We start from the raw sequence: 27,165 nt of genomic DNA, 5'->3' as shown, positions 1-27,165 counted from the left end.
CACCATTATTCTTCCTGAAAAGTCCTTTCAAGTGCCTCACATTACTGCCCCCCCCCCCCCCCCGATCTTAGCAAACACACTTCATCTCCGCTGCATCATCTCCATTGCAGGATGTTTGATGTGGGAGGCCAACGCTCAGAGAGAAAGAAGTGGATTCACTGTTTCGAAGGAGTCACAGCCATTATCTTTTGTGTGGCGCTGAGTGCTTATGATCTGGTGCTGGCTGAGGATGAGGAGATGGTAAGAGGAGAAGAAAACCCCACCTTCGAGCGTGTGTATTAATCTTCATCTACGTGGCTGATGAACTTTATGAGCTTCATAAATTTGTTTCTCCGCTTCCTGTGCACCATGGGGTGGGTTAGACCGCCTTTACAAGGCTTTTAACATCACTCATCCTTCTTTATTATTTCTTCAGGTGGTAAAATTGGCTCAGTGGGCTCTTAATGGTCCTATTTACAGTTAAACAAATTGAACATTGTGATGTAATAAAATTCTTAATAGCTAATATTTCAAGTGTCTTGAACCATGCTTCAAATTCCTTAAACTGCTTATGAATTTAAGTGCTCAGCATAGAGCCAGTCAGAGGATGTGAAGAAGTTCCTCACATTTAAAACGTTAAACAACATCTCCCCCTGGTGGAGGCTCTGGTGTGTTGTTGCGCTTCAGTTGAGGCCGGAAGTCATGACTAATGCTGCTTCTCTTTAGAATCGGATGCACGAAAGCATGAAGCTGTTCGACTCCATCTGCAACAACAAGTGGTTCACCGAGACATCCATCATCCTCTTCCTCAACAAGAAGGATCTTTTTGAGGAGAAGATCACTCGCAGCCCCCTCTCCATCTGCTTCCCGGAGTACGCAGGTACGCAGTCAAATATTATCTCTTTATTTAGGTCAACATCCAGCTACAAACAGGACTGCAGCGTTGTGCCGGTCTGATAACGTGATTCTTAACTGCTGCTTCCCAGGAGCTAACAAGTTTGACGAAGCGGCCAGTTACATCCAGACCAAGTTTGAGGACCTGAACAAGAAAAAGGACACCAAGGAGATCTACACCCACTTCACCTGTGCCACCGACACCAAGAACGTGCAGTTTGTCTTTGATGCCGTCACTGACGTCATTATCAAGAACAACCTGAAAGACTGCGGTCTTTTCTAGAGGTAGGACATGCTACTGTGAAAAAGAATTGGACAGTTTTCTCACCGTGCCTTCCCTAATTATATAGAATCAAAACATGTGTTCTGTGTCCAGCGGCATAAACTTCCTTAAGCTTCAATCATAGATTTCCCAAAACTGAGGGGTTAATTTTGGAGCGTCACATAAAGTGTATTAGGTTGCCTCAGGGCTGAGATTCACTGTAGTTACTGTCAGATTACAGCACATGTTCACTTAAGTTACCATGGCGACACCTCACTCAAATCACAGACTTACAATAAATTTGATTATCTTTCAGATGTCCTCTCTTCTTCCCAAAAAAAGAGTTGTCACTGCTGTGTTGAACTGTGGCTCTCCCTGTGTCTTCCTGTGTCAGATTTAGGGGGTGGTGTGTCTTTCTTGGCCACTCATCAGTGTGTGTCTGTCTGTCCGTGTGTGTGTGTCTGTGTCTTTGTCTGTGTCTGTGTGTGTCAGTTGTGTCCAGTGAGTTTTCCTTCTGCCATGAAAAATATGTCACTAAGGACGTTGTTGTGATACAGAACGGAAAGTCGCTTAAGGGCAAACGCTCTGAGAATGAAGAGTGTTTGTTTGTTTTTTTGCAACTTTTCAGCGACATCCTTAACTGATAATGTAAGGGCACCTTTAGCCTAAGTGGTTTTATTAACTGCGCACAGGTGCATTAGGTGGTACAGTTTGTCCTCTCTCTGTCTTTGTATTAAGGTGTTTTTTTTTTCCCCCCCTCATCTCTTTTCACGCAGGACGATGCCTGACGCACAAGGACTGCATGAGAGACTGCAACAGCCATGGGATGATTACTGCTTTTCATAATGAAAACCACAACAGACTTAAATCTTAAAGGGGAAACCTAGGTGTTTCAGCAATCATCGATTTGCAACCATCACATTTTGTTCATTTTTGTTTCTCTTTCTGACTGATTACTGCTCATGAGTCCCTGTTAATATTTATTTGTTCCTCTAATTGGAAAAGAAACTACCAATCAAGGGCGCACTCCATTTAATAGCAGGTTTTATATTAGATTTGTAAAATATTAATTTTGTTAGCCCAGCACATTTGTGAAAAATGATAATCAATCATGATGAAAAGGTGTTCAGCATAAGCAAATACAACATCAATAGTCAGTTTTACAATCCCTTGAATGAACGTTAATTGACTTCCTCTTTGAGTTTTTAAAGGTTTTACTTTTTTTTTGCTTTTGAGGTTTAATGACAAAATTGACTACATCAACTTTTAACCCCCCAAAAAAAAAAAATCACATGAAGTTAACTAATGATGGCATTTTATGAAACGCTCGCACCGAACTTTTTTCTAAGAAGAATGCAAATACGCATGGAGAACGATGAAGGGAAAATGCTTTTTGTACAATGTTTACACAGAATGAATACTCACAGTTGTACAACAGTGCATTGTTCTGCATGATGATGGTCCATAGATTAGCCTGTACCCCCATCACCCAAACACACACACACACACACACACACACACACACACACACACACACACACACACACAATCATTCCTTATTAAGCGACTTCTTAAAAGAAACAAAAATAGTTATATGTCACTTTAAATATCTGCAAGATTTTTTTAAATGGATATGTCTGTTCTTAACATGGATTGTTCTGTACTATTTGTTTCATTTCAAGTCTTTTTACATATGTTTGTGCCTTGATATCTGTTTACACGTGTTCTTTAGAGACATGCTATCTTCATAGTGTGAATTAGGGCTATTTCTACTCCACTTCAGTTCACATGACCCGTGATTTCAGACGCACCACAACACTGAGACGAATGGATGACACGTGTTCATTGATATAAAGATACAAAATCAGTCACTTGTCAAATGTAAATAAAAGTTTGGTCACGCGATCTCTTACTCTTCAGTGTTACGTGTCAAAATAAACTGCACAAAAACGATATTCTGTTGGTTATATTTGGACCAGTGGGCATCTGAAAATGAATTCCTGAGAAAATCACAGTAAGTCTGTCTGCTGTACATCAGTGCCAATCAGTCCAGTTACACTGTACTCATGTTGTTCCAGACCACTAAATCATTTTTTAAAAATTTAATAAAAAAAAAAATTCAAGGCATTACTGAGGTGACGTTTAATAAAGAAAGCAGCGCGATGGCACATTGAAGTCAACCTTTGACCTTTTGTATGTGAAATATTCTCGCATCGTTATTTCATGTCATACAATTAATACTTTGTGTTAAATCGTATCATAATTATTCTTGTGTATTTTAGCATTACGGACATGTTTTGTGGTTGGTCACAGTGACCTTGGCCTTTGACCACGTAAATGTAATCGCGCCTACCTTAAGAACATTCGTACCACATTTGAAGGTGTTCCTGAGGTGTCGCAACTATCTGGGGTGACCTTGACCTTTGTCCATCAACAGGAATAATAATGGTATGTCATCAATATCAAAAGGTATTCGAAATTCCTGTAAAATATCAATATTAATCTGATGGCTGATATTGATATCAACCCAGTCTCTTCTCATTTCGTGGAATTTCATTTTTTTTTTTTAAATATGTTTTCTCCACAAGTACTACTGACGTCGATAAAGATCAGCGATCGGCCGTAATCAGTTGCAAAATATCTGTGCGTTGGATATCAGCAAAAAAATCCAAGATTGTGCTGCCTGAAAACATGAAAATAAAAACGTTCGTTCAGACTGAGGTGGGGTTGAAGGCTCTGAAGTTTGGACCCTCAGTGTTGTGCATGTTGGTCGTATTGTCAAGACGCATCTTTCTTTCATGTGAACCAGAACATCGCTGGTTGGTGTTTCTTTACAGACAAAGGGCTTTGAGCAAGTAGCACAAGTTACTTATCTTTAACACTCCATGGCTCACACAGAACAAAAAAAACCCAAATATAATTCAGAGTGGAACTTTTTCCTCTTTCCTGACCTTATCAATAATCTCACAGCACGGAACTTATAGCTTTTGTCCCCAAGACGAGGCCTGACCCAGGTTAGCGACTAGTTAATAAAACAAGTTCCACGTTGACTACTCTGCGTTTTCACATCAATGCATGAGCACTGTATTCTCCTCCTCAGGGCGAAGGCCTGAGTCCAACTTCTCCTGGTCGAGTTACAATACAGAGAGTTATCAGCTGAGGTGCTGCAGCCACCAACGCGTTTGCTCATTTGCACATGAAAAGATGAATCCGGTGGAGCCTAGCAGCTTGTATGCATTTAAAAACAGTCATCAGGTCAAGAATGGTGAAAGGAGCGCAAAGCAATGGCTCATTTCAGCGAAAGGTGTGAGAAGATTTGCATTCATTGACAATGAGAAACGGTAGTCCAGGTCCCGACAAGATCCACGAGGTGGCGACGTGGAGATTTCAGTAAATTCTCAGAGCCGTTAGGAAGGGCAGCCCCCACACAGGAGGAGGTTTACACTTTAATGACGAATCTTTTATTTAAGACTACAATTAAGAGTTGAGCGTTAAAAAAAAAATCGTTGAATACAGAGTTAATCACAAGATACGGTTGTTGTAAGTCAAATTAAATTGAACATGTTTTAAGGTTGATTCTATTTTTTTTGTTAAATAAAAATGATAAATGAGCCAACACCAGATGTGGAGTCTTCATAACAATGAAGTTACAGTCGGACTAATTACAGTAGGAGGGTCTCTTCTTGCAGGCGACTCGTCATTGGTTATTTTTTTTTCGATGCTCTGCGGTGATTGGCTGCAGCAAAAAAAGTCCAACATCGACCAGGTCCGCTGACAGAACTTAATGTGGTTCAGAGGAGGGAGAACTCAGAGAACATCACATCTGAGTAACCGTGGACTTGTTTCTTGTTCCTGGATTAGTATTGCCCAACTGCGAAGGTTAGTATTGCTGTTACATTACGTGTTTGTAGTAAAAAGTGTTACAATATCAAGAAACGCTCATTTACTTTTTTCCTCTTGGTTGCAGAAAAAAAAATCTGTGTTTTTATCTTCCCTGTTATGGTAATTTTTTCTACATTTTTCAAAAATAATTTTATTAGATACAACTCAGTGATTTGACCATAAAAACTACTCAGGAATCTGTAAGAAATGCTATGTTCTTTATGCAAGCCACTGTACGCTTTTGTGTGTGTGTTTGTGTGTGTGTGTGTGTGTGTGTGTGTAGCTGTTTTTTTTTTAAGCTTTTGTGAATGTAGTGTGTTTTAACCCCCCCACCCCACCACCCCCAGGTAACATTTCATTCAAACCTAACTGCCCATGCTGAAAGTATATTACATCTCCCTGTTGTGCGAAAGCAGCCAAGGAGAACAGGGCATTAAATGGTCCAGACTGGCCACAGAGTCCCACTGAGGATGTCTCTGTGTGTCAGATAAGTCTCTCCAGGGACCAAATGGTTCAGCACCCACAGCTGTGATAACATCATAGCATTGTGGTGTTCCTACCACTCCAAAGCAAACATTAGAAGGACAGAAATGATTAACAAAATTAGCAGAATAACTAAAATAATATGATTTAACATGACGGCAGAGCTTGTGATTATAGGAGGGGAAGTTTTAGGCTCTGCTAAAGGAAACCTTCGAGAACGGATGAAGCTTCAGTGTGTCATCAGCTGGAATCTCAAATTTCCGTTCATCAAAAGAATGGACGATAGTGTGATTCATAATTAAAACGTGATGATAATCTACAATGTTGCTGTTGTGTCTGGCCTTATAATCCAGACCACTCAACATCCTGGAGTCCAAAGAGGGTATGTGCCTCTTCTCTCCATGATTCAGCTATGCTTTTTCCAAACTTCCTTTCTAGCTTGAGGAAGCAGGGAGAGTTTTCCGTGAATAAAATGTGCATCCTGTTACGATTTTTTGTGGGATCATAGTGGACGGGATGGTCTCCATGCTCTGAGGTTTGTCAGGAATGTCTCACTTGTTGTATGGTCACAGAGTCTAGTGATCTCAGCTGGTAAAAATCTTTTTGGCTCAGTTCTTGGAATAACACAAGGAACCGTTCAAGCTTTCCGTAGACGAGCCAGGGCCTGATGGGATATGTTGGAAGAAAGCCTTACTGCTCTGGAGTCTTCTGCAATAGTCAAATGTATCTTTTTTATTGGAAGTATTGAAGTGTTGTTTTTGAAATGGACTCCAGTTCACCACTAAGTGTTGTTCTCTGTCTCATTCAGCTGTGTCTCCGAGATTCTACCAACTGTGTCCAGAACCAAGTGCAGTACACGATGCGATCCCTGCAGGACCTGAAGCATATTAGCAGGCCAAGGCCTCTGAGTGAACCATGTGGTCGGTCCTTTGCTGTGACGCGGCTCTGCAAACAGAGGGCACAGCAGGAGCGACTCATTGGTCTACGTATATCCGAGGCCAGTGAAGCGAGCACTTATGACTCGGCCTGCTGTCTGGCCAGCCCCCTGGAGGAGGATGAGCAGCAGGAGCACGAGCGGTTGGCCCGAGGCTCCCCTGCTAGTGAGAAGAGTTTGGACTTTGACTCAGGTTACTCTGAAGCCTCCTGGCAGGATGAAGGCGTGGTTCTGAGAAGAACCAGAAATGTGCGAGTCTCCTCATCTGCTTGCCTCCGCACCAACAGGGGACCTGCTGGTCGTGTCCGGCCCAAATCAACCTCAGACGCTTGCTTAGAGCGCTGGACTTCATTTGAGGCCAGTGACCCAGAGGACTGGACAACAGCTTTGCTGAGCCGCAGCCGGAACAGACAGCCCCTGGTTCTGGGGGACAACAGCTTTGCTGACCTAATAAAGAACTGGATGGACCTACCAGAGTGTCCTGAGCCAGCAGAACTAAAGCCCAGTGCAGGTCGGCGTCTTGCCAAAGACATTTTGATCAACATGCGGCGGAGACTGGCAGGGATGTCTAAAAGTGTGGAGATGAGGCAGGGACCAGCAGACTCAACGAGGGTCCGCAGGGCTGCGGAGGCTCCCAAACGGATGTCCTGCCCTGTTGGACTCCAGTCCCTCAAACCTTTCTTCCACCAGTCCCACACAGGCCTACATGAGCTGGACACTGAGTTTTACCAGTTCACTGCACTCATGAAGTCAGGCAGCCGACAACCCATCATATGCAATGACATCATTGGATACATTTGAGTGAGGCTGACAAACCTTTTCATACAAATGTTGTAATTTTATCCACTCTTGCAATTTGTCTGGAATAAAGTTTTGTTGTATTTAATGAGTAATTGTTGTGCTTATGCCTGTAGTGTTAAGATACACCTATAAACATTCTTTTATCACATTTCACACCAGTTCCCAATGAAATTTGTTCTGTTGTTGGAATATTATAAACATTAATGTAGTAGTTTGGGTCAACAACCAAAATCTTTTAATGGTTAAAAAAACTGAGAAATATACACTAGTCCTTGTCTACTTGTACCTTATAAACCAAAGACATGGTTAGAAAAGGAAACCTGGTTGCGGATCTCACAGTTACACTTATTCTTTAGTAGTCAAACATGACTTGCATGACAAATTCAAATACAGGAAACTGGATCAGCAGCCAAGTATGGGGGGGGACAAAGGCCTTGTAGATAAGTCCAGCTTCTCCATCCACGCAGATATTGAATTCTTCGGGGGGGGGGGGGTGCACATGTTTTAAAGGGGATTTACACAAAACAGCTGTGTCCAGATGGCACAGCACCTTGAACTGTCTGAAAGCTGTATCCACTGTGCCAGCCGCCTGTTCTGCTGACACCCGCTCAACATCGTACTCCGCCTGAATTTAGACCTTGACACCAGTCCAGCTCGGCCCTGGCAGCCCTGGATCATCTAATCCATCTGTGCTGGCAAGCATCGCCCAAACCTCTTAGCCTGACTTCTGACTTGGAAGTCAAACAAAAAGTTCGCAGTTGATAAAGTTTAGGTCATTGTCATTACTCCTTTTTGGCAATGTAATAAAATGGCTGATAAAAGTGTACAGCTAAAGGTCACACAAAAGATAAGAGAGAATTACTAAGGCATTATCATTTTTGCATCAAGTGTGATGAAGTGATACAGAGGAGGGAAAAACAACACTGCAATTAACATCAAGCGACATCTAAGATTAAGGTTAAGTTAAGGTTGTTTCCTTCATTATGCTCCAGTGTTGGTGACATCACAGGAGCAGGTATCTGATCGTTGGTTCTGAGTCACAGTCTTCATCTTCAGCAAATGAGGGGACGAGTTCCAGCATCCTCTTGTGAGGAGGGATGTCTGCCTTGGTTGCCATCCTCACAACGTAAGACACACTGCAGCACAATAAATAATGTATATTTACGGTAAAAACATCTGAATAATGTGGAGGCTGTGAATGAAAAACATCACTTGGACAAATGTGTGCACTCGTTTCACTGTGCATTTCTACCCATGTAGGATCAGACATTCTAGGATCTTGCCTCACGTTCTCTAAAAGGCAATGAATGTTCTATGTTGTTCTATCAATGGTGGAATAATGGAGGGAACATTTTAGGTGTTCTAGGAACATTTAGGCTAAATTTTATAGAATGTTTTTTAGGCTTTCTACACTACCTTCCCACAATGTTTGCGGAAGTAGTAGTGACATGACAGTCACCTGAAAGTGTAAAGGAGTGAAACAAAATGGAAAAAGTATGAAGAAAATCTTTCTAAAGGTAAAATTTGTACTCTACTATAAAAAAGCAGATGACCCCTGTGTTTCAACAGGCCTGCTAGTGTGTGCGTGTGTGTGTGCATGACATTTGTATGCTTCAACCATCTCTACCAATAGAGGGGGTCTGGAACACTTTTTTCTTGGGGATCCTAGGCCAAAAAAATGTGGGAACCACTTTACTAGAATATTCCTACAAGATTTTGAGTGTCCCACCTAAATGAAATCCCCCAAACTTTCAGAGGACATGGCTATTCAGTTTGTGTAACTTTTTGTGTAACACACGATCCAGATGCTGGAAAAACGTATTGGAGTAAATGTGTATTCCAACTGATAGTAGTTTATTACACAGAGGCATGATTGGGAGATGCTACAAACATGGCACTGATCCTCTAAGCGGTCTTGGTGAGACGGTTGGCACCCTGCATAGCAGCTGTCAGCATCTGTGTTTGAGTGTGTGAGTGTGAATGATTGAGCGAGGCTACACTATAAAGTGCGTTGAGCTCCATAAAGAAATGAGGGTGCTATAGAAGTACAGCTCATGTCCTTCTGTTGGAGTAACATGAGCTACCAACTACAGCTTTACAATATTCTTTCAAAATATGTGATTTTATGAAAAATAATAGGAGCCAAGAACAATAAATGGACTAGTTTTTATAGAATGCCTTTCTACCTTGGTTGTACTCAAAGTGCACACACACCAGTGGTGCAGGCTGCCATGCAGGGTACCAGCCGACTCATCAGGAGCAATTAGGGGTTCAGAATCTTGCTCATGGACACTTTGACAAAGTCACTGGGGGAAGTGAGGATCAAACCAGTGACCCTTTGGTTGCTAGACAGCCACTCTACCTCTGTGCCATGCCAACAAGTATTGTAGGATTTGGTGACAACACATAGTCTTTTTCAGGTTTTATGTGTCATTTGTCATAAGTTTTGAATGCCCCCTGCACAGGCCCAACACAGGAAGAGAGGGGCAGGGCAGCTGCACAGGATGTGACTTCTCGTGGGGGCAATTGTCATGTAGTGCCTGCTGTCAGCATGGCCGACCTTCTCCCCCTCTCCCCCAGCAGCTGAAGCTGACCACAACACCAGCTCCCAAGAGACATTCGCTTAAAAACAGAAAAGGGCGTGCAAAGGTTGCTCCAAGATGAACATGACCTCACAGATCAATTAAAGAAAAGAATGAGTCACTCTTTCACTTTGCACATTGAAAATCATCATCAATGAAGATTCTAGGTTGAATTTGAATTAGAACATTTTTTTCTTCGTTGATGAGGAGAGTTGACAGCATGAGAGGATGCTATTATTATGTGCTGTCGAAACATGGCTTTAATGAGGCCTCAACAGCGCATCTTCTCAGGTGCAACAAATGTCTTCACACTCATTTTCTTCTTTAACTCGTCCACAACAAACAGAAGGAAATCTGAGGAGGAGTTTTCCCAACTGTCAGTGTTCAGTGGTGCATGTGTGTGTGTGTGTCAACAGGTTCTGTCCTCACAGGCACAGAGGAAACACCTCATCCTGCTGTTAGGTTTTAGACAAACAAAGGGAGGTTGTCCATTGTGACTGTTTATGTGCAGTTTTGTGCTGTATCTTCACTGGACATACCTCTGCTGGAGCCTCTCCGTTTGACCGTTGAACAACATGGCGGATCCGTAGAAGAGTCTGCAGACATTCAAGTTGCATTTTTCCTGCATATGCACAAAAAATACACTCAAAGAACAACAACAACAACAACAACAACAACAACAACACAAGTAAGCCCATGAAGAAAGAAAGATGGAGTATTGCCTACACACATTAATGCTGAGTCAATTTCTGCAAAGAAAGGTTTGGCAGTGACCTGTGACCTCAAACAACTGCAGCCTCTGCAGAGTCACTGCAAACAAACCCAGAGAATCTGGGCAGTCAAAGGTTAAATGAAACCTTGAGCAAATAAGGACACTTGCCAAATTATTTTCCCTTTGCCTCCTCAGAGCAAACTATCTCAAGATCAGTGCGCTAAACATCTTCTCAGAGCAAGAAGGTACATGCATGAAGAACAGTGTGTGATTTCTCTAGAAGAGTATTAGGGCCGGGCAGAAGAAACAAAGGATGAAGAATTTTTTTTAATTGGCATATTGAAAAAGGACGGTTGTCGACACTGAATTTAAAATATTTTTTTCAATTTGTATTGTCCATTAGTACGCACAAATGCCCTCGAGTAGTTTGTCCTGCTGAACCGGCACAATTTGCAGCCGCAGTAACTTGATTCTGAAATATAATTTCAACATTTCTTCTGCAAAGCAGTTTTATAGATGCAGTCATATTCTCAACATTTCCCAAAATGTTAGTTCTACCTTTTTAGTGACTTTTAGACATAATTATCAACATTGTATTCTTGACCTGAATACTTTCTCATGCACTAACACAATGCCTTACAAAGTGGTGTGCATGTGTGAGTCCATTTCTGTACATGTAAACACATGAACAGAAGAACAAGACAGGACACTAAACCTCCAGGTAAGTTTAAGGAACAGAGTCAAGGCTGCTAAGAACTAAACTGTGCCTTCTTTTTCTGCTGCTGAGGTAACTTGATTGGTTCATAAATCACAGAAACACACAGGAAAATCAATGACAGACACACAAAATCAGTTTCAAAATCTGGTGCCCAATGTTGTCGTGTACTGTAAATTTCAATATATTGAATTGAATTTTACGTAAGTCAGTTTCGAGTAATTTAAGACAAAGTCATTGTAACTGGTTTTCAAACTCCCTAAATGTAACTACCAAAAATAAAAATCAAAGATGCATCAATTGATGGGATCTGGGGGTCATTTATTGAGGGGAAAGTGGGAGTAACATAAACTGTAAAGGTTTAGTGGTATCTTTGTCAGTGGTGCATAGAACTGAAGTTGTGCCGGTTCTTTTGCTTTTAACTGTATTCAGTTTTATTTTATCTCAAAATGAGAGTGAAGACTAACACGTGAGGAGTTTAGATATTAATCAAGAAGAAGTTTTCATCAGAAAAAACGCTGATGTTTCAACAAAAACATGATCTTCCACCAGGGTGAAAGGAAATAGTTGTGAAGTTTTGACCAGTAGATGTGAAGAGGCCAATGAGTTAAAACAAAGGCGATTGTTTTCACTGCAGTGAGGTGAACAAGTTTAGGGGGAGTTTTAGAGGAAAAATATCGCTGCAGTGATTGTGAAGAAAGTGTTTCCTCACTGATAATTATTGAACCTTTATTTTACCAGGTAGTCACTTGAGATCAGGTGGTCTCTTTTTCGAGCGAGACCTGGCAGTGGCCTGGCACTGAGAGGAATAAGATGGCTGTACCCTGATATGCTGGAAAAGATCTCCCAAAGTCATTTCCTGCTGACCGCCACGTCTGCCATCGACCAGGAAGTTATCCCACTGGCTGAATTTCTGTCCTGCAACCTGCCGATAGACATGAAGCATACGTGTATATACACACACACACACACACACACACACACACACACACACACACACACACACAATTGACAGATGAAGTGCCTCTCAGGCTGAATGATGTGCACATAATGTTTGTGTCCACAACAAGAGTGGCTACATTTTTCCTCACTCTGTTATAGAGCAGCTGAGAACTTCGACACGCAGGTTGAGAAGCTGCTTCCTTACATACAATAGTGACTCACTTGCATTTGTCACATTTCCATCTGGGAATATCACACTTTTAACATTCTCAGAGCCATGTTCATAACAAATGTAGATCAAGGAAGATGATTCAATAGAAGTGCGTGGAATCTAGGATGTGACATAACAACCCTTGAATTTTTCTTGCCAGACAGCACAACAAGTAGTAAAACAAAGCTTTGGGGGTCCATTTTCTTTTTCTTTTTTATTATTATTTCTTGTATTAAAGAGACATTATCAACATCTGTAATTCCAATCAAAATTTCCATGTTCTTAGTTACTCCTTTAATTATTCACTTATCTGTATCTCTGACTCTGCAGGGCTGCAGCGACAAGCTAATGTGTCCAAACTTGACAAGTAATCAAACCAAGTGCTGAATGACTGCTGCACTTATGATCATATTTACTTCTTCTTCAAGATAATCAATCGTGAAAATAAACAGCTTCAGTTCAACAGATGTTTGACTAAAAACGACATTCTACCGTGATTGTATTATTTACGGGGTGATCTAGAGAAAGGCAAAATGAGACTTGGTCAGTATGCTGGAGAGCACGTGTTACATCAAAGACTACATATATAGAAAAGAAGTAACTTTTGGAAATGATTTAGAGCAGTTGTGTCATATTTTAGGAGCCAGTTCAGAGCCCATTTATGTTGTGGACTGTGATATGTGGAGAGCAGATGAGAGCCTTGGCTGTCCTCCAACAACACAGCAGACAGAATATAAACCTACGTGTCCCCCGCCATGACTTTATTCGACTATGAGCCCACGAAGTGGTCGTTTGTCTGGTCCTCGTCTTCTTGGACCTCAACCACCCAACGTTCAGCTCCGATGCTGAAGAATAGTCTGTCTTCAGGTTCAACAACTTGACGTTGTGTTTATTTTTTTTTTAGAGATTTCCAGGTTGATGCATTTAGCAGCGCCCACTTAAAATCTCAGCCTTCCTCTTTCAAGACAGAGTTGATTTTCTGATTAGACCTCAAGCAGCACTCCATTAATCAGTTTGCAGCGACACAAGGAACTGACCTTTTAGACAGTAATTCACCAATCAAACATCAAACTAGCTTGATCGAAATGAACTGGGCAAGTTTATGCGATGCGTAACAGATTTTCTTGGATGGAGGATGGAGGTGCGCCTTCAGAAATATGAGTGACTATTCGCTTTTCTTTGATATTAAAGATAACAAGAGAAATATCTTTGCCGAGGAACATTTTCATCTTTTTCAAATTTCAGCTGAACTTTAAAATTAGTCGATTAATCAAAAGAAATCATCTAGATTTACTGATAGTGAAAATAACTATTACATAGAGAACAAAGGATTGTGTGACCGTTTTCAGTAAAACAAGTCATGTAATACAGTACTTTGCACTCTGGCACTTTGCACTGATGAGGAAAACATTTTGATTCCTTGAAATATTTTAGTTATACATACGAGAAAAGATAGTGTGGGAAATACGTTTGATAGGCTCCACATGCTGTTTTGATGACATCACTCTCCATACAAACTGATGGGGTAGCTGATTGGTTTCAGGATCCTGCCAGGGTTGTATGACCGATATGAGGGAGAGAGGAAGGGAGTGGGGCCAGTAAAAATAGCCTGCATGCCTGCTTTGCATTGGGTAAACAATAACTTAGCATTTGCAGGCTTGTTTAAAAGAATACTCTTTTGTATCATATGTAGACTTTAGGCTCTGGTCCTGTTGCTGATTATTCTCTCTGCAAAAACAATGTGACCAGGAGTAAGTCACGCTTTTGCAAACACAGCATGATTTGCGTAAGAACTGGGACAAAGCAACGAGACCTGTCAGACTTAGGAGAAGTACGTCCAGAGTGTTTCCTCACAACCTTATTATTCTGTAAGTGTTGCAAGTAGCGAGGGCTGGTTGAGAAGTTCTCCTTGGCTGCTGGAGCAGAGATAATTGGACTGAGGTTCAGCTGAAGCTTTGGTATTCACAACCCAAGCCAAGTTTTAATCTTCACGACTTCTCTTAGCAGACGGCGAGGGCATCTAACAAAGTGACATTTTTTCTTGCATGTGAGGAATCTTGACCTACATCAGGTCAGGTGATATTTCCTCATCTGACATTTGTGGATTATTATGGTGAACACACGTTGGCATGTGATGCCTCAATATCTGTCCAGCAGCAGCAGAATCAGAAGTGTTTTTGTTTGCAAACGGGTGTTAGACTGATCCGTCTGGGTGTGAGGAAACTTTATTGTCCCATTGAAGCCCATTGAAGCAGTGACTTGTAAGGATGCTGAGTTGAGTATTTGTATTCTTTATTTTGAACAGTGAGCAGACAAAACTTAAGGCTGCTTTCTGTTGCTGACAGGAAGTCAGGGGATGGTTACAGCTTCCAGGAAAAATAAAAATAATTCTATTACAAGATAATCTTACTTATACTTATTTAATATATATACACACGCACACACAAGACTTTTTACTTTAGTCTATCTCCTCCACCCGTGAGAATCTCTTGCCTTTCACTTCTTTGTTGCATGCCATTAATCATGAAGTGCATGCTTATCTTGTGATTTTTCTAGTATTCTATTCAGTTCTCACGATATTTTTAACCCTCTGTTGTGTTTCTCCTCCCACATGTCTCCAAGTCCTGTCTCCTGGATGGAAAAGGAGGTTGAATGGCTTGTATTAGAAATATTTGCCTTCAAATGTTTTTCATTTTTCCTTTAGTGGAATAAATTAGGACTTCTGCGCATTCTTTGTTACAGAGGAGATGGGAAGAGTTTGTGAGGGACCTAACAGGAAAGAACTGAGACACAATAACCTGCCTAATGATAACAGGGGACTACTGATGGAGGAACCCAAAAATACACACCTCTGACTGTTTGAAAAAAATGTAGCAGGAGTCTGAGGAAGTTCAGCAGCCACTGAACCTGATAAGGAGGTGGAATGACTCCCACTCAGATTACGATTCTCTTTCGGGAACATAACTGCCATTTTGCCCAGGTTACTGCATTTGGAATTAAATCATAACGCGAGCTTCCAATCTTGCCCTTTAAGACAATGGAGCATTTTTTTGGAGTCAGGAAGCAGGGATCAGTAGGGAGATCTTGATAAGTCCTCCTCCCTGCCGTCTTCCACACTGCTGAGGTTCACTGCGGCCTCAGCTCATTATGTGGCCAGAATCCCAACAGTGGAAATGTTTTTACAACCCGCTGTGGCTACAGGCCTATTTCTTCAAAGGAAACTTTTTTTTTTTTGAAAGGCTTCAAAGTGAGCTTTAGAGGAGGCAGATGGAGGATCTGTGTGGTCTTTTAGATCATATTTTCAATTTAATCTCTTAAGCTTCCTTTTTTGTACCCAATCTGGTAACTTTTCACTGAGCTCTTACGTCCAATTAAGCCCAAACCGAAGCATTACAATCACTTTTCAACATATGGCAAGGATGCTGCTGACTGCTGGATATACAGGAGATAATGTACATGCTGCTTTGCACCCCATTCCTTAAAAATACTGGACAAAAATACTTTATATCTTAACAAGACCAACAAAATTTCACCGATACAGTGATTGCATTATGAAGATTTGAGCACAGGGAGTGTGTAAAGGCACCACTTCCACAGCGCTGACTGGAAACATGAAGAATAATCAATTTCCTCTTTCTATATTGACTCCACCGATCCATAACAACTCATATGTCAGTCTTTACGTCATAATGGAGCCAATAGTGATACTGCAAGTTGTTCAAGTTAGTGATGCTGTTGCCCATGACGTCAGTGGAAACCTGCATGGTGACAGCACCAGAATGCTCTAACATGTAGTTTTTGTGTGTGTGTGTGTGTGTGTGTGTGTGTGTGTGTGTGTGTGTGTGTGTCCAAAAAGAGAGAATCTGTAAATGACTCTGCAGAATGATATGTGTATACTGATCAGTTACATCATCATTTTCAAGTAGTTTTCCTCAAGTACTGAATCTATTTTAGGTCCAAAGTCAATGTATCTCTTCTTTACTTGAGTTATTGCATTGTAGAACTCATCACTCCTCTACCACCCAGCAGTTGCTCTGGAGAACAAAATTTTGCTTAGAAAACAAGACAAAACCTGATGAAGACCATGTGCTTTCAAATGCGAAGCCTTTCAACTTCAAGAAATCGAATAGAACTCGAACACACATGCCACTTTAAAAAGACATTTAGAGGTCACTTTTTCCAGGTTTGAATGTGCCAAAGTACTGGAATACGCACACACCATGTAGAATGCATACTTTTGATACATAAGAAACTCAAAATCTGTAATTTTCTACACTTACTTGGGCAAAATTCTGAAATTTAACTCAATTTTATCAGAGTAGCATTGATGTGTTTTCAACTTATGCAAAGGAAATGCGTACTCCGTCCTTCGCTGGTTGTAGAAATGATGAGCAACTGACCTCAAGTGAATCTGCCGGAGCATGTTGCTTTCCTGTGGGACTTCAGTACTGTCATGTAAAACGTGCACTTTGTTTGATGGGGGATGTCATCTGCTACCTGATCACTATTGATCATTGCTCCCTTTAGACTGCAATGAAGAAACAGATGGCTTGGACCTCCAACTGTTCCTCTTCAGCCCACTGCATTTATCTGCCAAACACCCAGGAGGATTGCCAGAATACCCAGTACCTCAACAAAGACTAAAACTTGGGAGAAGCGTGAGTGGAGAGGAACACAGACACTTCTCAGGAGAGTGTCGGGTTTGACACACAGACTAAAAGCAGCCCCTTGCTTCTGAATGGCTTCCATTGACGTGTAAAACAGCAAACAGAATCTCAATGTGATTGTCTTTCAAATGAGAAGATAACAGCACTTCACCTGACTGAAAATGACCCGGGGCAGACGGACTGTGAGTCAATAAAACACTCCCCTCTCAAACAAATGGGCCACTGACACGTTGGAACCTGCAGAGAAGCAAGCCAAGAGCAAATGTCTGACAGACACTGTAAAGCGAAGAAGCATCATCAGTAGGCTCCAAAGTGATAAATCTAGTGTCATCAACACACCATTCATGGGCGTGGGTGCATCATTATTCATGTAGCAGTGGTTTGAATACACATTCTTATTCATTTTTAGCTTTCAGTGTCAGTGATAGCCTGGTGCTTTGTACTGTATATAGATGCTCTCAATCTTGACTATCAGTTTCTATGAATAGCCTCTGCAGGAAACAGCCGAAATTTCAGGGCTTCTGGTGTAGCCAGCAGATATCCGGGTCAGGACTTCCATCTGTTTCCACTACAGTACAAATAGCAACAAGGGATTCAAGCATGAATTTACATCTACGGTATGATTAAAATGTTACATATACAGATAAACTAAAAAGCTAATTCTTTGGCACCTGAGTATTACTGATCAGTCCTGTTAGAGCAGGCTAGGATTCTGCATTCATAAGGAGAATCTATTTAGGGCGAGGGTGCCCAAACGTTTTCCCTTGGAGGGCAAAAACTGAGGCTCAGTGGTTGACAGCGGGCCAACGTGGTCCTCTGAATCCAAGTTTCCCTTATTTAAATATCATTTTAGCTTTTATGTACTTGAATAACAATTTAACACTTCATGTTTCGCCAGTAAATTTTATGTTTGGAAGGGAATTTTATTACATCACTGCTCACCTGTGACTGTGAATCAGAGATTTACAAATTTTTACACAAAAAGGAAACAAACAATGATTTAAATAATGTTTTGATTGTTTCTGTTTGATTTTATGTTCTTATTAAGCCTGTGGGCACTACTGTATGTGTGTGTGTGTGTGTGTGTGTGTGTGTGTGTGTGTGTGTGTGTGTGTGTGTGTGTGTGTGTGTGTGTGTGTGTGTGTGTGTGTCTGTGTGTCTGTGTGTCTGTGTGTTGTGGAACTGTGGCCCAGCTTCAATCTCTGCAGAGACAACTATGGTTTCAAACAAAGTGCAGCTCGGAACATAAACTGGGATCAGTGTGACCTTTGCTGTTACATTCCAGGTTGAAACATTGATCAAATGCTTTAGCAATCAAAGGTCACGCTCTTTGGTTATCATTGTGTAAAACAGTATTGACTTTTCCATCTATTGGTCATTGGAGCAAGTTATTTATATCTATGTCAAAATATGATGTTCAATTCTTGTCAGCAGTGAACAGGCTCTAAGCCCACTTGTCTGATACACACAAATACTGCAGAGACAGATGAGACTTCCACACTGCTAAAAGTGGTTTGAAAACTTTACTTGCATGAACCCAGGTACAAGAGGGAAATATCCCTTGATTTAGGGTGTTTTCACAGATTTACCCCTATATTACCCCTCCATGGGAAAACAAGATGCCATACTTAATAGTCGCATTACTGGAGAAGTCCTTCATTTTGGAAAAAAAGAGCGCTGACGAATACAGACATGATTTTGTAACAATAACCTGCAAATATCTGAAGTTCAATATCTGTCTGAGCCAAAGTGTAAGCTGAAGAGTCAATTTGCATATTGATAAATTATGATTTTAACTATGTATTTAAGTAAAAAGTCGAGCTTACTATCTATTTATTTATTACCGTAGCCAAGGAAGAAACATCATCATCGACAGCGGTTTGTCACCTGAGTGTTAGCAGCACAACTCAACATGCTGTGGATGGATTTTGATTGAAATTGGTCGATTAATGGAAATTAGGTTGAGAAACAATCGATTCAAGTCTGTAGTCCATCCAAAACAGGATCTAGATTGGATGACATCATATTACCATAGCGGAGGCTTACTTTATGTCTCCTCTTCTATTACTCAACCTTTCCATTCAAAATATTTCTTTTTGTGGCTGTTGCTATCATACAAATTCCTCTAGTCATTAAAAAGGAACGCTTGTAAATCAGAACATTTGCATAACATCCCTAATAAACACTCATTCTAAACCACTAATAACCAGCAGCTGCAGTTTGTGGATATACACCAACGGTTCCAGTTCCTTTACAAGCACATAGATGTGGCCTCTGGGGCCAGTGAAATATATCTGTTTCCAATTCAGAACCTGGACATGTGTATGTGGTTAGCCAGTCACTTGTGTGGATCACATTAAACAAAAAAGCAGTGCAGCATTTAATATCTACATTCTATAGACAGAGAGCAGGTACACAGACTTCCTGTGTGCTCATAATCAGAAATACTTCAGCGATTCCAGGGGGAAGATGGGTGAATAGAAACACCATTTATGAGAGATTGCATACATGTCTTTGTGTATGGTAGCACTATATTGAAAGTGGTAAAAAAAAAAGTAAAAAAAAAGTGATAGTACGTTTCAGAGCAAATGGGCAAATTTAAGCCGATGACATGCAGAGACCTAGAAACTAAACTGACTATGAGAAACCTGCAGGCCATTTCCTGCCAGCATCGGTGCTTAGATGAGAGAATAAAGAAAAAGGAGGACAAGGACCACTAATAACCTCCACATGGTGTTGAGTCCACAGGCCTGAAGAAAAGAACTTTAGAGGCAATTTATGGGAGAGTGGATGTGGGGATGACAGGTTTCTGCTCATTTTTGGTGAGGACAGACAGTACAGTATGGCCTTGCACCAGTTATTCATTTAAAGGTGATCCTCTGCTTTAAAAAAAAAAAAAAAAGAACACGAGTACTCTGTAGTTACCTAAGAGGATGTAATTTATCGCAAAAAAACGTAAAACTTCACATTTCATGATTAAATGTAGCTTTACATATTTGTTAAAGCTGTTCAAATATTTCTATGGTACATTAAAGGTGAAACTCAATATGTCAATACAAGCAATTTGTGCACTTCTATACACTGGGAATACTTTGTGTTCACGTTGACTCCAGGGAGGTCAGAGGTCAGGGTCAACTACTCAAGCACCTTTCAGATAAATGAACGTGGCCTCGGTGCAGACACAAAGTTTCATCCTTTTCCATTGTGTGTTACCGTTTTCCATTCAATGCTGACCAAATTTTTTGTGTTTATTCATGCAAGTTTGTCACTCGTGGACAAACAAAAGATATTGATTTTAGTCATTTCTATCTGTCCTCACATTAAAATATTAGAATCAAGTCCTTCTAGTCAGAATAACATCTCTTCATGTCCTCAAATCTGAGCCCATTCATGACAATGAAAAAATTAAGTTTCCTCTTTTCATGTGCTACTTCGAAATGCTCCTGAGGTTGCCGTCTCTGGTTAAAATATTCATGAAATGACATGGTGATGTGGAAAAGCTGCCAAACAACCCTAATTTTTCTATAACAGTTTGATGTGATGATGAGCCAAACCACACTTGTGACCAAGTAAAATATCTGGAGATTTCTATTCAAATTCCTCTTGTATTCAGTAGTGGAATTCTGAAGTTCCACAAATAAACCACTTCAAGCACGCACATATAATGATGTTGTTGTCATGCCGTAAATAGGAAGCTAATGATCTATGGGAAGTAAAGAAAAGTGGTAGGGGAACTAAAGCAGCATAGAACAACAGCAGGTTTAACACACACACGCACACGAATGCACACACAAAAACAACAAAACCTGGAAAACAAGAGAAGGCACAAGCTGTCTGTGTTGATCGCAGATTATTCATTATCCCATGAGAACTATTCACGTCTGATGTCTGCGTCTTGAATTACCAACTGCACAATGCAGCTCCATACTGCAGCTCCCTGAGGAGCACTGAGGGCCTTGGATCATGTTCACCTGGGTTCTTTGCTAGCGCAGGCTGAGGAGCCCACCACAGATTTAACCACATGCAAGGTAAATCTCCCCCTTTGTTGCTCTCTTTCTCTTTTCCCCTGTTATTAGTGTGACAGATGTGTGACTTTCAATAAGCGCTCAAATCACCAATGAAGTGGTTGCAGGTTTTGCTTTCTATGTGCACAATAATGTACAACCACCCCGTATAGAATGAACGCCCAGGAAAAGTGCATTCTTTTACCTCGAGATTAGGTTTTTTTTTTACAAGCCAATCTGTGTATGATAATGTATTAGAAACTGGAGCAGATGATTACAAATTCCCCCACAGCAGGATCACATAGGCTCTCTGGGAAATCTGGTTTCAATACATGGCTTCCTGTAAAGGCAGGAAATAGCTGTCATTTCTGCAGGCAATTAACAAAGAGCCAGTGTGAGCACTGACCTTGGTGTGGCTCGCCTGAGATCAGGAGCCCAGCCTCCAACACTGCTAATTCAATAAGTGAGTGAAAGGGCACTCTGAAGAAGAGGAGCATGAAAGGGCATGAAGTTAAAAACCATGGTGTCAAAATGTGCACAGAGTCATGGAAGAAAGCGGACACTGGTGTTGGGCAAGCTGCTGCAGGGGCTGATGATGGAGCCATAGAGGATGACTTAATACCTGGCTCCAATACATCCTCCCGTGTCCTGGCCTTGGGTGATGTTGCCCTGCTTTTGCTTTTACTGAGGCTGCGGCTCGGTTACAGCTGCAGGAGCACAACATTCATTTATCTTTGTTGCTCTTGAAACATCCTTTAATGTCTGGTTTTGTTTTCTACAGTAACAGGAGCTACGTCTCTGCTGTCCATGATCCGAGGTGACTTTAGGTCCCCTGACCGTACAGCTGCTTTCAACTGCTCGTTGTATTGTGATAATTTCATCTTTAGCATTAAGACATTTTATCTGTCTTCCGCAACGGGAGTCGGTGAGAACGGTGAGAGTGAATAACAATAGAAAGATGGAGCCATAACAGAGCCAATTCAAGATATTAAAACTGCAAGCTTAGAGGAAATAGAGACTAATTTGTAAGTATAGGCCTATTAATATTACATGATTATCAATATTTTCAACATAGTTCATTAAAAACTGCAAAATATTAATTCTTGCAGCTTTAATTCACTTTCACCAGACAGTCACGTCATGTCAAACAGTAAAAACGATCATGAAAATGTCTGTCATGGTGTATTTTATATAAATTGGTAAGTTATAACCCTTCTAAAGTGTTAATGTCACATTTTCTCCACAATATCAAGTACAGTATGATACTATATTCTAAACCCAACTGAAAAACGTAAACACAGGGAGAAAAATGGAGGCAAACATCTACAGTGTTGAGCAGACAAGGACAGCCTCCCGTTTGTTTACATATTTCTGCCTGCATAAAGAGGATAGTAGCAGTAGGGGAACTTCCTATTTTGGGAAACAGCTGCCTTAAAGCAATAATTTCTGGAAAAGCCTTAGCAGCAGGAGAGTGAGTCATTTATTTTGCTTACAGAATTAATCATGTACGCACAGAGGTTTACACAGCCACTAAAAGAGCTTTTTTCATAACAATCACTTCACAATCTTATGTCCTATTATCTAAGTTGGCCCCGGTGCAAGTTATAACGATGACAATCAAACATCTGGCAACGGTGTGGTGGTCAACATACACTTCGTGACTGGGTGGCCCACCAGTTCTACCAGTGAGATGTGAGAGTTGTTACTTGATATTAATGAACTGAGACTGAGCTCGCGAGGAGAGACTTAAGACGAAAGTAAAGCGAGCTCTTGATACCGCATGTCTGATCAGGGACGTTTAACAGCTGCACGTCTGTAGTTGCTTCAAAAGCTGCGTAATAAAATCAGCTCAGAAAGTCTTGGAAAGATAAGAGAAGATTAACAGGGGCGCTGATCGTAGACGTGGGAAATTTCATTACAATTTTATAACTAAGAAACAGTTGCTCCTCTGGCTAAGAAATGTATTATTGTTAGTCTTATTGTATACATTACTTTATGTCCTACAGGTAGGATAAGTTCTGACATCAGTATATTAGCTGATATTTAAAGGTATAATGCTGAAAGTAAAATGTCAGCATGTCAAACATTGTCATCATTATGCAAAAGGGCCAGATTCAGCTTTTTAATGATCGTCTTATCAACAAACAGCAGTAACAAATTACTCATATATTCTACATCTAAGACAGGAAAAGCTTTCATATGTAACCCAGAATGTATCTCTATCTTACAATCTTAATAACACGTGCACACTCATATTGTGTGTTACGCTCTATCTATAAATGTGTGTGAAATCAATAAAGTCAGTGCAGACATGACAATGGAACCTACTCTGGAGCCAATACTAGGAATTACAAAAGGTGCTTCGTCAGTCCAGAATGACAGCACACAGATTTGATTCTAGCCTAGAACCAGGTTTCTCAAACTGGAGTATGTGACCATCATATAAATAAATCAATAAACCATCCATCTATTCATTTTCTACCACTTATCCTGTTAAGGCTCGTGGGGGGGCTGGAGCCTATCCCAGCAGCCTCCGGGCGAGAGGCGGGGTTCACCCTGGACGGGTCGCCAGTTCATCACAGGACCAACACATAGAGACAGACAACCATTCACACTCACAGTCACACCTACAGTCAATTTAGAGTATCAATCAGCCTCGTCTTCTCTTGATGTCTTTGGACTGTGGGAGGAAGCTGGAGTACCAGAGAGAACCCACGCAGGTACAGGGAGAACATGGAGACTCACACAGAAAGACCCTGTGCCCAAGCTGGGGCTCGAACCCGGAAACTTCTTGCTGTGAGGCGACAGTGCTGACCACTGCACCACCGTGCCACCAAAAATAAACCAGTGTTTTATTATTATTATCCTGTCTGTATTGAGTGAATTATCCAAACAGAAGGAGAGTGGGGCCATGGGTGGGTCTCCTAGGGCTACCAGTTCACACAATAGGCCTTTGACCAAAAATAAGGCCCTTTTAAACCACACTTGCTCAAACATGGATAAATGATTTTAAGTATTTTACCTCCCTGCCCCTCACAGCCGCTGTGGATGCAGTAATGTACTCTTGAGGCTTCAAGTACAATGTCTCAGTGAGATAGCATTATGTTAGCTGTGCTAGCCTAGCCCCTGGTGGTACTAGCACCATCTGAGGAGGTAGAGGGAGCACACAGCAGGAGTTTGATTGTTCTAGAGTGTGGAGGAACCTTGGAGAAAGCAAATATACTTGAGTCGCCTGTCCCTGACATTCAAGGGCTGATACTTCTAATACTGACACACATACACTCTCTCTCTCTCTTTCTATCTCTCTCTCGCTCCCTCCATAACTGCCATGTGTGTTCCTTGTGTAACCTCTTCCAATATTCAACTTTCCAAAGACTTCTTCCATAGACTCCAAACATTAAGCCCAGCTAAGCCTTTTTCCTGGAGGTGTCCAGTCTCTGCTCTGGCTCCTCTGTTGAAAAGGGAAAGCTTTAGAGCTGATGCTGCAACATTTTAAGCCCCACTGAAAGAGTCTGCAAAAACAAAACTAAAACAAAAAACAAAAACCCAGAATGCCCTCCTCATCCCTTTGACTAAATGATTCCATGTATGAATATATTATAGCCTCTGGCTGAGATGATGTCAGTCTGTGTGACTCAACCACACAGTGTATCCACGGTTCTGTGTTGCTTTGGCTTGCATGACTGATGTGAAATAATACATGAACGCAGCAGTTTGGCTTCCCAAGTTTACAAAGATGAATGGGGGAACACAAAAAGTCTTGGTATGTAGCGACGAAGGCATGCTCGGAGCTAGCACGCTAAGGTCACCACTGGCTGTCATCACTGCACTCTTTTATACAGCTGCAGCATTTCTGCCTGCAACCAAAGCTGAAACCAGACCTACACTGTCTCAGAGACCCCTGTCACTGCTGCCTCACGTCCCTCCAGACTGAGTTACCACACGAACCGACCCCTGGTGACCTCTGTCTGTCTGAGGTTCTGTGCACTAAGTGAGAAAACTGGCAAGGGCAGCTCCAATATCTGAGAGGTGAGCTATCAGGGGACAAACACAAAATCATTTGGTGAGATATTTTCTCATACTTAACCTAAATGTGACCCCAGGAGTTGTTTTACTTCCAAATCAGGGAGATTGTGTGTTTTTACACATGGCACAAACAGCATAATGAACAAAGTACGCTCTCTAAATCATCTAAGAGCTCTTGTCCAAAGAGAATGAGCTCCTTTCTTTCTGCTTTGAACAGCTGCCTTGAACTAATTTAATTTCTGTGAACACAAGAGCAGACATTTTGTTATTATTTACACGCTGCCTTAAAACCCTGAGGATTACACTCAGCTGGCGAATAGATTGGCAGTTAGCAACAGTGTCTGAGAGCACTCATTCATGACTTTATGATCTCCAGACAGGGAGGAAGGACATAAATCTACAAAGAAAAACAACAGATTTAGCCCCAAAGTAGACCGGCTTAATTTATGAATATATATCAATATGTATATATATCTATATATATTTACACACACACACACACACACACACACACACACACACACACACACACACACACACACACACAGCAAAGGTCTGTCAAGCTGTATTAAGTGCTTCTCTCAGATCCTGATGTATGTGACTGAATGCTTTGTAGATCTTTTCTCAAAAACCCCCACATTCACGGAGTGTAACTAAAGACTGTTGTGGGTGTATAAAGCTGTTACTCACCTCGAAGCTTTTGGGCTGGCTTGGGTAGGACATAACAAAGTGCCGGAATGCCAGGTTGACGAAAGCATTGCGGTAAGATGTGATTTTCTTGTGACCCTGCACCACTTTATACAGCTCCAGGCACATCAAACCCGCCACTGCTGCTGCTGTGGTCACGATGGCCGGGATGATTCTTCCAACAATGCCTTTACTCTGTGTGGACAGGGAACAGCCTGGTTTATCCTGGATAGTTTCCCATGTGTTTCCTTTGGTTTTGGCTGTGTCTAGATTTTTCTGGGCTCGTGAAGCAATGTCTCAAGCATGGCGATGACAATAACATGACACTGATGGTTTCTGAGTCTGTTGCTCGCAAAAAAAAAAAAATGCACTTTCACAATTGCCCTGTATGTTAGATGCCTTTCTTTAGTGTCTCCTTCAATTTTGGAATACTTCATAAAATTCTGGCTCCTCACATTCCCAAAGCAATTTAATTACATTTGAAAGATAAATATTGTGCTTTTTATGCTCCTGTTTTTATTATACAGCATTATATACTTGTTCCTATGAATTTCTTAAATTAATTCTGCAAACTATTGGTTTTAATATAATACTATACCTTTTCATACAACACATTTTGTGTACAATTAGCTGATGTCATACGATGCTTTTAGGAAAAATACAGGGTTGAGCAATAAGTATGTGTAAATTTTTCTTCATGCAAGATGTAGAAATAACTGTATGAACACACAAAGGTGACCCATCCCCCCACCCTCCATGTGTCTTGACTGCAGCAGTGGCCGATACAAGGCAGAGCTCAGGTGTCACCTCCCAGGCGACAGGTAAAGTGCTGTGATTAGTTCTGCTCCAGGAACAATAGGTGGGGAGGCTGTTTCTGTAGCTTCAGGGCAGGTGTGTGCAGCTCCAACTAAAAACACGAGGCTGAGGGAGGAGAAACGCTCTGTGGTGTGGCTCATTTTTCTTAACTTTTACCAGACCCTCACCTCAACTGCTTCATCCATCTGGTTTTCCTCCATGTTTAAATAAATTTCACTAGATGATGAATATGATTCATGTTTTAACCTGGTGCCAATCAGCTGCGGGGATATCGTAGTTCTCTGCCCTCAGGTTGGAAGCAGCAACAATGTAGTCCATGTGGAAGTTACGGTCATCATCCTGCGCAAAAATAGCATGCGAAACAGTCATCAGTTAGTCATATATAAAACACACCTTAGCTTGATATGGAATATACATGTTTCAGGGAAACACTGAAGCAATGCACCCAAACAAATCACTCAGAAGCCAGATCGTGCGGATCCCTACTGGAGCCTTTATAAAGGCTTTGTTGTCATGTCACTTACACGGCTAAGATACACGACTTGGTCACCCCATTAGTAGGCAGTGA

General features: G+C 41.3%; 3 protein-coding genes across 5 annotated transcripts in view; 2 read left to right on the top strand and 1 right to left on the bottom strand.

Moving 5' to 3' along the window:
- Positions 1-2,683, top strand: part of gnai2b (guanine nucleotide binding protein (G protein), alpha inhibiting activity polypeptide 2b) — a 37,196-nt gene extending 34,513 nt beyond the window's left edge. The window contains exons 6-9 of the mRNA XM_086199386.1: positions 111-240; positions 706-859; positions 966-1,158; positions 1,912-2,683. Of these exons, the coding sequence (XP_086055512.1) occupies positions 111-240; positions 706-859; positions 966-1,156 (475 nt within the window). The 3' untranslated portion in view covers positions 1,157-1,158; positions 1,912-2,683. The remainder of the gene's footprint in view (positions 1-110; positions 241-705; positions 860-965; positions 1,159-1,911) is intronic.
- A 2,237-nt stretch (positions 2,684-4,920) lies between these two features.
- Positions 4,921-7,390, top strand: inka1b (inka box actin regulator 1b). 3 transcript variants are annotated; one of them, XM_086199388.1, is made up of 2 exons: positions 4,921-5,014; positions 6,309-7,390. In XM_086199388.1, exon 2 carries the CDS (start codon positions 6,360-6,362, stop codon positions 7,233-7,235), a length of 876 nt encoding a protein of 291 aa, XP_086055514.1. In that variant the 5' UTR covers positions 4,921-5,014; positions 6,309-6,359; the 3' UTR covers positions 7,236-7,390. The 3 variants fall into 3 exon arrangements, with proteins under 3 accessions (XP_086055514.1, XP_086055513.1, XP_086055515.1); XM_086199387.1 differs by lacking the exon at positions 4,921-5,014 and adding an exon at positions 5,116-5,137; XM_086199389.1 differs by lacking the exon at positions 4,921-5,014 and adding an exon at positions 5,153-6,223.
- Positions 6,483-27,165, bottom strand: part of uba7 (ubiquitin-like modifier activating enzyme 7) — a 34,692-nt gene continuing 14,009 nt past the window's right edge. Inside the window, exons 21-25 of the mRNA XM_086199385.1 lie at positions 26,844-26,936; positions 25,785-25,976; positions 12,068-12,169; positions 10,357-10,439; positions 6,483-8,371 (exon numbers count right to left, since the gene is read on the bottom strand). Coding sequence (XP_086055511.1) covers positions 8,239-8,371; positions 10,357-10,439; positions 12,068-12,169; positions 25,785-25,976; positions 26,844-26,936 — 603 coding nt within the window. The 3' untranslated portion in view covers positions 6,483-8,238. The remainder of the gene's footprint in view (positions 8,372-10,356; positions 10,440-12,067; positions 12,170-25,784; positions 25,977-26,843; positions 26,937-27,165) is intronic.

Source organism: Aulostomus chinensis, chromosome 3 (assembly GCF_037954235.1).
Source record: "Aulostomus chinensis isolate RoL2024-O1b breed Wild chromosome 3, RoL_Achi_v1.0, whole genome shotgun sequence".
Taxonomy (NCBI): Eukaryota; Metazoa; Chordata; class Actinopteri; order Syngnathiformes; family Aulostomidae; genus Aulostomus; species Aulostomus chinensis.
The sequence above is the reverse complement of the archived record's forward strand: the minus strand, read 5'-3'. Positions and strand labels throughout refer to the sequence as shown.